Genomic DNA, 12,714 nt, shown 5'->3' on the forward strand with positions numbered 1-12,714 from the left:
TGCTGTTTTCTTTCATCTCTTGCTTCTGTTCAGTATCACAGATTAAAAGATCCCAGTGGTATTTCTCTCACATTTTAACATAACTTAATAAACAGACATAATAAGCTGACAATAAACACATTGTTTCCTTCTGTGTGTGCGCTCATTCCAGTGTTTTTCTTGCAAATACAACTTTGATTATCCTGGATATATTTCAGATGTGCTCTCACCTATTTTTTCCTGGTTTCATTCTTTTATTTAACTCCTTTATTTTGCTATATAGTGACTTTTGATCTTATGATGATGGTGTATGCAGGAGCAATTAAAAATGCATTCAGAACATTTGATCACCCATCCTTTCTATCAAATGAATTTAAAACTCCTTTAGTCTGGAAGCCATGTGAAAGCCTTACAAACAAATGACAGATAAAAGATTCCATGTAAGTGAATGAGTACTCAGGGGAAGCAAGCTATAAATTGAGGCTTTTCCCTTAAAAAACAGTCCCTTCAAGATTTTCCTGTTTAAAATATTCTTTTTATAGAAAATCTCTAGAAACCAAACTGCTAAGAGGTATTTGTGGTCACAACCAGCACCTTGAGCTGCGCCAGGAAATAGACCAAAAGCCAAGGCATTTCAGCAAGTATGAGCAGTGAAAACATGAAAATGCAACAGGTGTAATGGCAGTGTGCAGTGGTAACTTACAAGTATTCTTCCAGTTGTGATTTTTATCAAATATAATAATATTCCACTCTGAAACTACTGAAGCAAGGATAATTAGAATGAGTGTAAGGAAATAAAGAACAGATCTGCCATGCTAGCCCTGAATTTAGCAAAGGACATAATACCAGGCTGAATTTTGAAGAGTTGTCAAAAAATGCAGAGATTGCTGAGGCCATGCACATCCTTTGCTGAAATACCACTATTATGTTGGATTGCATCATGTGTTCCTGTGGAATTCAGAGATACATGCAAGCTGCAAATAGGAGGAAACTATTTTTCTTGAATAACTCATGTAGATGATTAGTTATTCATCCTATTCACTAGCTCAGATAATAAATGTTGGATATATACAAGGCTGTGAAACCAGAAATTAATTCTTAATTCAACTCTCTGTGTTGGGAGGCCCCAATACTCCCTGCAAATAACAGAGAAATATTCTTCTTAAAGGGGGTTTAGAAGAACATATGTTGCCTCATGAAAAAAGTCTGGTTTTCCCTGACTCAACTGGAAGACTGGGAAAAAATAACTCTAGTTGGATATCTAAATAGAAGTTGATGGTTTTGAGTACGCCTCTTAAATGCTTGATTTGTTACACCTGACTTCTGGTGATGGGTGACATTCAGATGTCTCTAATTCTCTGTATTAAATGTGGTTTTAGCTTTTAACAGTTTTGAAACTGCAGTTATCTGCATTGGGATCTGCCTGGATAACCATGACTGGCTCAATTATTTTTAAAAGGTATTCCAAACATAATTATGGGTTATGTATCTGCTCTGATTGGACTCTGAAGATTTAGATTTTCAGAAAATTTGATGGCAGACTGAAAGGCTTACAGAACTCATCACAGGAATATTTCATGAGAGGAATGAGGCTCTAAAAACAACATGCTGTTATTATGTATTATTTGTACTTCCTTTCTACCAAAACTGTGAGATGCACTTTCTTGTCTTTCTTGGTCCTAAGTGGAGCAGCAAAGCTGTGTGAAATTCATAATGGAGAATATAAAGGCTATTCTGTTAGGCAGGTGGAAGTGATACATAAAGGCATGAAGGTGGAGGGACTGAGAAAAACTGCAATACTGATAAGACCAGTAAAAAGTTATTTTACTAGCTGAAGATTTTAAAGTTATTTTACTAGTTGAAGATTGGCTTCAGTCTGAGAAAAGTCACAGAATTCAGGCAAAATCAGCAGGCAGTTGATTTTCCTAACACTGCCTAACAAAAACATTAGAGACTCAGCACAACTATCCACACCTTTACTACTGTGCTTGGAACTGGTGAGATTTGTACCTCGAGCACCATGTTCAGTTCTGGGCCCCTCATTTCAAAAAGGACATTTTTGTGGTGCTGGAAGGTGTCCAGACAAGGACAATGAGGCTGATGGCAGGTCTAGCAAACATGTTCTGGTGCAGAGCAGGTGAGGGAAGTGGGGTTGTTTTGTCTGGAGAAGAGGAGGCTCAGGGGAGCCCTCATCACTCCCTACAACCACCTGAAAGGAAGGTGCAGCCAGGTGGGGCTGGTCCCTTCTGCCATGATTCATGTGAAAGGATGAGAGGAAATGGCCTTTAGTTGCTCAGGGGGATTCAGATTAGGTATTAGGCAAAAAATTTCAACTGAAAGAGTGTTCAAACATTGGAATGAGCTGCCCAGGGAGGTAGTGGAGTGAACTGTTTTTGGAATTGTTCAAAAGGTGTTCGGATGCAGCACTTGGGGACGTGGTTTAGGGGTGATTATGGCAGTGCTGGATTGAAGGCAGGAGCACATGATCTTGAAGGTCTCTTTCAACCTTGGTGATTTGGTGATTCTGTGATTTACAGTTGGACAAATTACTGATTGCCTTTGATTACAGTACCCCTGGAAACCACTCACAATCTTCTGCAAAATGTGGCTGTACTCCTGTATTGTATATGCTGGGAAATGGCCTGACAAAGGCAGGAATGATGAATCTGACTCCATGTTCTCAGAGGGCTAATTTATTACTTTATAATACTATATTAGATTAAAAATACTATACTATACTAAAGAATACAGAAAGAATACTTACTAAATGCTAAAAAGATAATAATGAAAACTTGTGACTCTTTCCAGAGTCTCGACACATCTTGGCCCCAACTGGCCAGAGAGTAAAAATAACTCACACCAGAATCCAATGAAACAATCACCTGTGAGTAAAAAACCTCCAAACACATTCCACAAGAGCAAAACAGAGGAGAAGCAAATGAGATAAGAAATTTTTTCCTTTTCTCTGAGGTTTCTTAGCTTCCCAGGAGAAAAATCCTGGGCAAAGGGATTTTGTTAGAGAATGTGAATGCCACCCTCCTGCCCAGTGGTGAGATCAGTATACAACTAATTCTCAAGAGCAATTCAAGGTGTTGATTTTGATAACCAAATAGAAAATGCTTTATGTAATCACTCCTAAATTATTGTTCTTTCTTACATGGGTTGTAATGCCTGTAAATTTGCAAAATGCTTTGAAAATTGTTAATATGATCATTGCTAGTAAAAATCTGGTCAGCATTACATTACTGTCAGGTGTTTAACTGCAAAAAGTGTAAACTCAATGCATTTTCTAAATAATTGAGCAATCAGACAACAGTTAAAGATGTCTTATCATTGTTAATATTTACTCATGAAAAACACATACCTGAAAAGACAAAGAATTATACTTCCCGTTGTAAGAGCAATCAGAGATACGCTGTGTCCAAGGGTATAAATTGCTTTCACCCTCACATAGAAGTTGACCTGTACAGAAAAATATATATGCAGAAACTACTTACTGATACATCAAATTGTCTGTGAAATTATGTAATTGTCCATTAAATAACTCTGAAAGCTATAGCATGATTTTAATTCTTCACTCTACAGTACATGATGAGAATGTTATATCTCTACTCCAACACATTTTGCAAGGCAATATCTCAAGACATTCGACTTCAGCAGAAAATTCAGCCTCAGAAACTGAGAACATAGACACACAGTCTGGTACCATTCAGTTGATTATACCATGTCAATGAGGTCAAATAAAGTATCAGATTCATCAATTTCCATGAACACAATCAAACTGGTAAGAGCAAGTCAGTTTGAAAGAGTGGATTATCTCTAAAAGAGAAAATTTCCCTCATTCCTTCTGCTCTAGAGTACTTTGTAATGCAGTTATACATGAATTTAATTTTAAAGACATGTTAAAGTCTCATTAATTTCTCATTCTAATTTTTCAAATACTTTATTAAATGGCGACACAAACCCTTTCTTTAGTAAAGTTACTTGCTAAAACTTGCAAAGGAAGTTTTTCAACAGAGGAAAAACAGGCTGAAATGTACAATCTGCTGATTAACTGCATACATCTGTAAACTCACCAGCTACACTCTACAGGAAGTCCTATTCTGAATAACAGCATCAAGAAAAATAGGGCTAAATATTTCCAGAATTAAACTCCTTCTCCATTTATGCCTACAGCAAAGTCATTAGACTGACATTAGTTTCCACTCAAGTGAAATAAAATATTAAAACAGTGAAGTTTTTAAAATTACATTATGAAATTAAAAATTTTAAATGCAATATAGAACATGCTACATATAAGAGACAGAAATTCAATATTTAGTGGACATGGCCACCATTTGCCTTCCCCAATGAGGCTGGCAAAAAGTAGCAAGGAAGCAACACTTGTAAGTAAATTAACATAGTCAAAGGAATCTCAAATTACTTTAGTGTATTTATTTTTATAGCACTCAAAAGGACAAGTAAGGACGTTATTTTAGTAATCCCGATTCATGATGAAATTATCTGAACAATTTCTTTGTAAATGTTATACAGATATAGAAAAGGCAAAATGAAATGTGAAATGAATGAAGACTCTTGCAACTTCTCCGTTGTAGATATGGTGAAAGTGGAAAACTATGGGAAGCAACTGCCATGGATCCTAAGTGCATTCATAACAACTGTTACGCTGTTGTATATTTCAACCATTAGATTTTAGAAATTGTCTTTTGTACTTTGGTATAAATAAAGTAGCTGTTCAAACTGCATTGGGGTGACTGAGACATGCTAAACAAGAAAGATGGACTGGTTTAATTTTTCATCATTTCACACCATAAAATTCTGTCCAGATTTGATTTCAGGAAAACTCCACTGACTGAGATACTTGGAACTGGAAATCGAAATTGCTTTCAGAATTCATAAATTAAGGAAAAAAGGTAGAAACCCTGCATGAAGTTACTAACAAAGCATCAGTTGTCCAGCCCCACTGCTGTAACAGTGCCTTGAATTTATCCTCTGGCCATGTCCTCTGAGCTTGACAGAAACTGTCAGGCTGCTGCCCATGAAGTGACTCTGTTACTTTGCCCTGCTAGGGAGAGCAGAAGATTTTGTCTTCTGCCAGAAAAAACCACAATATTTCATGTAATGTTTTTGGCATTCTGCACACACGCATGACCCCTACAACAAATAGTCGGGCTAAAATCAAAAGAAGAACCCCGTGTGTTTTTAGCCCAGCAAACAGCTGTCAGTATCAGCAGGACTGAGTCTCTGCTGGCCATTCCTTGGCCAAACAGATCAATGGGAAATAACTGCATGGAAATATGTCAGGATTGAAGTCAATCAGCCAAGGCTGCTTGGACATTACCTTAATAATGACAATGGTCATTTTACTCTAGCTAGGCACAAGAAAATAAGAAGTAACAGTTTAAATTATTTTATCAAATGATAATAATTATCCTTATTTTACACTTGAAATGGTAGAAAAGAACACCTTTCTCTTTTTCTCAGACATTTTAGGGGTTAAGTTTTATAATGGAAAGAAACCTTAGATGTTACACATTTTTCTATGACCAAAAATTAACCCTGCTTCTCAAACAGTTGCAAAGGTAAGCCAACACTTACCCATTTTTAATCCATTGCATCAAAAATAGCAATCATTCAAATTTATGTGTTTTGATTTTCCAAAAAATTTAGATTATTAGAATGAATCTTAGAATGCATCTAGTCACTTAGATTATTAGCATGAAGCACTTTATCAGACTCAGCACCAAGGATGATGCAATCATACTGCTTCTTACATTTCCTGTATGAACATAAAATATGTGTCTTGATCTGCCTGTAAGATCTCTATAACTCCTAGTGACTCCACCAAAAAAGTAAAATTAGTAAAGGGTGTTCTCAAATTATATGTCAGTTAAAAACAAAAACTCCATAAAGACAAAGAATTCAATTCCACATTGTGCTATGGCAATTGAAAACCAGGAAATGCATTAGACTAATATTGACTTAGTCACAGCTATTAAATATTTGTCACTCATCTGTATTTTAGTTAGCACCCTTTAGAAACAAACTCTTTGTATTTTATTGGTGCAAAAGAAACAGGCAAGGCAATGCCAAATCTGATAGCACAAAGCCCAGTGACTTTTATACAAAATGGGATATTTTATTTATTTTTTATTGCTCTGTGTGAACCATAATTACCCATGCCTCAAGTAACATTTAGCTTCAACCTCTAAACTTAAAATACAAATGTGCAAGATTGTCAGGAATAAAATAACTGCAACAAAGGCATGGATTGACCAAAAGAGAATTTGAGAAATTATATTTTCAACATATTTTAACACAGAAGAAATATTATAACCCCTTCAGATTTTATAGCTCTTTTCAAAGGAAAAACTGATTCAAGTCTTAGACATGAAACTGAAATCCCATTATGAAATTGAAATGACATGAATTTTTCTGCAGGTCCAACAAAATCAGAACGTAGTAATAACAGCTGGCCTCTGCAAAACATTCACATGATTATTTAAGCAACGCTGACTGCAAAACTGGAATCCAACTATTTATTTTTAAACTTCTGAGGAAAACATCAAAATTGCAACCACAAAACCAAAGTCATAAGGTGGTTAGGCACCGAAAAAACATCAGTGGCTTATGATTTTCAGAAGAAAATAATGGAAATGATTACAGGAAGTGTAAATGCTTTCTAAAGAGCTAATCCTAAAATGTTTCCTCTTTTTTTTTGTGGCTACTTAATGTTAATAGGTTTTAAAAGGGCATAAACACTGACACATGAAATGAAATTGGATTAGTACAAGTTTGCCTAATTTGTCTTAAATTTTTTGAAAAGTCTATTTTTAGGCACACTTGTGTTTTGTTTTCTTAGAAAAGACACCTGTTTCAGCTAATGTTTCCTTTAAATTTAGTTTCATGTTATTTTTACTAAGTTCAGGAGACAGAATTCTTCTGTTTATTTACAAAATAACACAGACAAGCAGAGACACTTCCTCGGCAAAGCTGTCACCCGGCAGATCTCCCAACCTCAGCCTTGGTTTGGAAGGACCTCTAGGGGTGAGAAGGTTCCTCAGTGCTGAAGGAGAAAACACTGGAGAAAGTTAAGGGCTTGATTCTTTGGCCAAAGGAGTTTTGCTGTTGACCAGAAATCACCCTTAATGTAAAAGAAAAGCTCTCAACTTTTTATTTATTTCATTCACAAATATAATTTATCATTGTTAAGGAATATAGAACCATTATCATCCCAACTGACTCCTCATTTTGTTTATACTGTGGACAAATATAATCGCATAATACTGCACCTAGGAGCTTCCTCTTTACAGATATAATTACTTACAACTGTATTAAAATTCGTGATCCTAAATTTTCATGATTCATGTGTCACCATTTGAATATTTCATAATATTTGAATATTCATACTCAAAGAACATAGCAGAAAATCTTAAACTTTACAATGTAAAATAAGAATTGGGCCTAGCAAATGAGTTCAGTGCCTTAGAAACTGTGAATTGGGCAAATAGAAATGGAGTAAGGAACCCTAGTTCTTTCCTTCTGCAAAACTAACTTCAACAAGGCAGTAGCCATTTTTAAAATCTTGTAGTTATACAGGAAAAAAGATAAATTGAGATAAAGAGATCAATTACATATTGTGGAAATTTTAACTTTTTCTTATAGGACACTTCTACACATTTTAAAATTATGTATGTAGAGAAGAATAACATTTAGTAAAAGACGTAATAAAATTGACATTACTCATGGTATTTAATAATCTTTATACCAGTAATTAATGATACTTTCTGACATTTTTCCTTCAATTCTCTTTGAGCCTAAACATCATCCAGAAAAAAGCTGAGATCAGCAGTGCCATAAGCATCTCTTCATAATAGTAGCCTCATTAATTTTAATTATGCCAGTCAGAAAGTCTTCTTATTCAAAGTTCCCTAACCATCATGGGAGAGATGATGACTTTAAAAAGGCACAAACTTCCACATTTTCCTATGTAAATGAGTATCAGCAGATGTATCTGTGAATGTGAACACTCATGGACTGGAATTTAGCAGTTTATTAACATTCTGAAATTAAAGCAAATTCCCTCTGTGCTCTACAAGAGAGAATATCTGCTAATATTCAGTCCTAGTCCTCACTTGAAGTCAATGAAAGATTTTTGCACTTATTTTAAGGAATACTCCTCTCTTAATCACACCTCATGGAAAAATATTAATGAAAAAAGCAGCATAACATAAATAAATTTAACATGACTTACAGGCACAAGGAAACACGTTGGTAGATGTCTGCCTTGTGTCAGATTTTGGTGAGAGGCAAGGGCTCAATTTAGACTCACGGCAAACAATGCATTACTCCAGAGCAATGACCCACTCCACAGACATCATAAATGCATTGTTGGAACTCAAGAAATTCTTCTAGCTCTCCTGAAAGACTCAAGACCCTGGCAAGGGGCTCAGAGACCCAGGCAAGGAGTCAAAACCACTTGTGCTTTCAGTTTTAACCTATGGAAACAATTACTAACTTTGTGCAAAGAGTTACAAGCCACAAAGGTTTGAGTACAATGTTAGTGAATTTATCACCAGGTGAAAATGTAGAATTTTAAAGTTTTTAGAATGGGGCTTTAGGAGGAAAAATAGAAGAATCTAGGCCTGTCCAGGCTTCTTCTTTTTTTCAGTTTCCATCTTCTGCTGTGATAGTAGCACTTTAAGATTAGTCTAAAGTAAAGACAAATTGTCTAACATAGATGATAGCTATTAGAAAAATTATTGTAAATAATGTACATGAAGTTTTTAGTATAAAAAGACAACACCACCCTAGAAGCAGTCAGTGTGCCGTAAACTGACTTGCTAGACAAATCTCAAGTCAGAGAAACAATGTTATAGATAACAGAAAATAAACAACTTTGAGAACGAGAGCTAAGAAATCTTTTCTTCTTCGGTCTCGAAGCTAAGGAAAAAAGACTTTCTAACACCTCGAGGTCATCTCGACCCCAAAGACCCTGTCAATGCATCTGTTTTCTAAAGGCAGCTACAGCCAAGGCCTGCTTGTGCTGCCCTGCCTCAGCTCCCCTGGTCTGGGGAGGGGTTTCTGCTGCTCATCCAGGGTGATGAGAGCACTCCAGGAACTGGGCAAATGAGGGATGCTTCCTCCATGGATGATTGCAGGGGCCAGGGAAAAGCTTCTCCCCTGGAGAGCCAACCCTGAGCCACAACCTTTTGCTTAGGTTGAGCAAAAAGCTCGCCCACCCCCAGAGGCCTTAGCGCTCATATGTTGATTTCTCCCACCCCATTGGCCCTTCCCCTTTGCTCTGCCCCTGCACCCATACCCTATTGGCTCCCCAGTTTTGTCCCGCCCTCCCTTTTCCCATATAAACCCCTGTTTTCCCTGGCTCCTTTGTGTTTTTGGCCTTGGCGCCTTTCACAGAGGGGCCTGCTCTCAGTACAGGCCGTTACCCTGTGCAAGGCCAGACAGTGCTTCGGTCTCTTTCTCTGCATCTCCCAAAAAAAGCCTCAGCAGAGCATCGCTCCCAGGGCTGAGAGAAGGACGTGCCTGTGCCCCTGAGCCCTTCGTAGGATGCTTCCTCAGGAAGGTCACAGCACCCTTACCATCAGTCCACTGCAGCAGATGATGCTTCTACTACAGGCACCACTATCACCATACTTAATAGCCCTGAGGATCCTTCTCTCCATGAATTTCTCTTCCTATGACACTACATATTCAAATCACACAGCCTGAAACTAGGGCTTTTGTGTGATCTAATAAAGCCTGGGCCTAAGATCAGACAAAGCTGTATTAACCGATTCAGTCATTTTAAATAAAGTGGACACATTTCAGTGATGTACATTCACCAGACATCTTGCTGTATATTAATAATGCTGACACAGAGTTTAATACCTTCTGACAATAGCAAGGACATGTCTCCAGCTTGCTCAGTCTAGGTAGCAGATGTCAAAGTATGTCAAGGAAAGACTGCTGTGAGGCTTGAGTTGGGTTAACACACCTTGTTGTGTGTTTGTAGCATGGTCAGATCAAGCTTGCTTTTTTTGCTGTTTGCATTTTGTACTGCCATGAGCTCCCCAGAAATATAAAATAGAAAAAAAAGATTCTTATCTGAGTACCTAAGGTGAACCTAAAACTTGATCTCCAAGGTTAGCAGCAACTAGTTTGCTTACAGAAAAAGGTCCGGAAGCATATAATAAAGGTTTAGATCTACACTTTGATGACATGACAACATAGAAATACTTTGTTCAGACATTATCATTGTTGCACTTTAACCCCAGTGGCAAGAAAACATCACACAGCCACTCCCTCCCTCCTCCTCCGGCCATGGGGTGGGGAGCACAACTGGGAAGAAGGGAAAACCTGGGTTGGGATAAGAAGAATGATGCCCAACTCCATTGCTCAGCAGCCCCGGGCTGATGCCCAGCCCATCCCTGAGCAGCGGCTGACAGCTCCCAGCTAACTCCTCCTGGTTTATATACTGGACATGACATTCTGTGGTGGGGAATGTCCCTCTGTCCAGCTGGGGTCAGCTGTCCTGGCCGTGCTCTCTCCCAGCTCCTTGTGCACCTGCTTGCTGGCAGAGCATGGGAAGCTGAGAAGTCCTTGACTTAGGCTAAGCACTACTCAGCAGCAGCAAAACATCAGTATAATCAAATTATACCAAATAATCAACATTATTGTCACACTAAAATCAAAACAGCACTGTGCCAGCTACTAGGAAGAAAATTAACTCTATCCCAGCTGAAACCAGGACAGTCCTGTTGGTCAAACTGATCCCCCAAAATAATGGCAAGAGCAGTAAAGAGCACTAAGACCTAACATAGAATAACCAAGGGTTTTGTATCAGGCACTTACAGTTAATTTAAAAATGTTAAGCAAATAATTTCTTTTTATAGAACCTGCTAATATATCATTAACATGAAATAAAAATGGAACATTTTAATTTGAACATAAAATCAATACAAATTGTGGAAGCATGCAAGATCTTTCAGTAAGGAAATAAGAGGTGACATGTTTATGCTATTTTACAATAAGCTTCCTCATTTCAGTGCATTTTTAAGCATAGCAATTTGGTACCTGTTAACAAATTATTCAGTATTTCCTCACAGATCTATATCATTTAAATCTTCTCTAGAATATTCAAAGCTGCCCAAAATAAACACATATCTGCAGAGAGATATATGCCTCTGTTGCGCATATATATATATATATATATATATACAATATGTAGAATATGTACAGAAATAAGCCCCCTTTAGATTAAAGATAAAAGTCAGTGTCTTAAAAGACAGAAAAAAACCCCAAAGGAATAAATACTTAGTTGGAGCTATAATAGAAATTCATTCAGCAGTGAAGATGCAAGCACCAAACTTACACCAAGGATAGTTTCTACTCCTCTAACACTGTCTTCAAAACAAAAAGAACACTTAGGACTAACTCCGGGAAAAATATTTTGCCACCTTCCCTAAAATATTAGTTAATGTGACCATGAGGAAACTCTCATATACTTCATACCCCATACTGCAGAGCATGTTGTTTCGTGACATTTTTATGCCCAGAACATTCAGTATCCAAATATTAGGACTTTATTTTTAGCTCTCATAGTTGAAATATTAGATTCAAAAGAAACCCAACAAACTATACTGATTTATGATGAGTGAAGGTTTTGGTTTGAGGGCCTACCATTGAGCACCAAGATCTCAAATCAAGAAAACATCTTCTGTGAAAACAAGTAGCTGGTGCAGAACCTCAAATGCCTCCTGAAATCTCACTACTGCATGATACTTGCATTTTCCTATTTTCTCTATTATTTACATTGTATATATGATATTATATTGATTGTATCTTTGCCAATAATTTTCCAGTACCTGCTTTCCACATCCCTCTCCAGATTTTCATCCTCAACACTGTTATTTGCTTTTTGTCAAGGCTTTTGCAAATGTTGCTGCTATATCCTATTTCAAGTTGTCTAGGTTAATTCCTGCAAGTATATTCAATTTGCATTTCATTCACCTCCTTTGACTTACTAATGAATATGTCAAACAAGAACTGCTTTTCTATTATACTAGTTAATCTTCTAACTGTTTTTCACTACTTGAAATATTATATTTTGTTAATTTCAATTTTTATGTTTTCACCCATTTTCACACCACATGGCAATTCCTGGGTTGAGTGACAATGTTTAAAGTGGCTGTTTTAGCAGTAATAGATGTGTGTTCCCAAGCTGTCAGATGACACAGATGTTTTAGAATTTGTCTTCAGAAAAGTTGGGAAAACAATTTATTCTCTCAGTTTTTCTCTATTTTCAACCTACAGTATATGGTTGGGCTTTTAAATACAGAAAAAAATGACAAAACCTTCCTGGCTTAGCTGGAATGCCAGTGCATATCTGCAAGCCAGACAGAACTGATCTGCTACAGCTATTCCACACATACTAAAATCCAGGGAAAAAACCCAACTGGCTCTCATGAGAGGGCTTAATCCATTTTGGGTAACAAGAATTTTACTGACACTATGAGCTCACCCTTGTAAACAAACTCTTGATCTGTTAGCCTCAGCAGGAAAACAGACAGAAAATGCATAAAACATGATGGTAAAAACCCTTCCCTCGACAAATAGATAGTATCTGCAAAGTGAACAAATTCAGTTTTCTATGCATAGGGCATTTAGGATACCTTGATAGCTTTCTGAATAACTTGTGACTGCTTGCACAATTTCAAGTCCAATATAAACCTG

General features: G+C 37.0%; 1 protein-coding gene across 1 annotated transcript in view; it reads right to left on the reverse strand.

Annotated features, from left to right (window-relative positions):
- Positions 1 to 12,714, reverse strand: part of VIPR2 (vasoactive intestinal peptide receptor 2) — a 51,165-nt gene that overhangs the window by 19,477 nt on the left and 18,974 nt on the right. The window contains exon 5 of the mRNA XM_064703915.1: positions 3,344 to 3,441. Coding sequence (XP_064559985.1) covers positions 3,344 to 3,441 — 98 coding nt within the window. The remainder of the gene's footprint in view (positions 1 to 3,343; positions 3,442 to 12,714) is intronic.

This window comes from Zonotrichia leucophrys, chromosome 2 (assembly GCF_028769735.1).
Source record: "Zonotrichia leucophrys gambelii isolate GWCS_2022_RI chromosome 2, RI_Zleu_2.0, whole genome shotgun sequence".
Lineage (NCBI taxonomy): Eukaryota > Metazoa > Chordata > Aves > Passeriformes > Passerellidae > Zonotrichia > Zonotrichia leucophrys.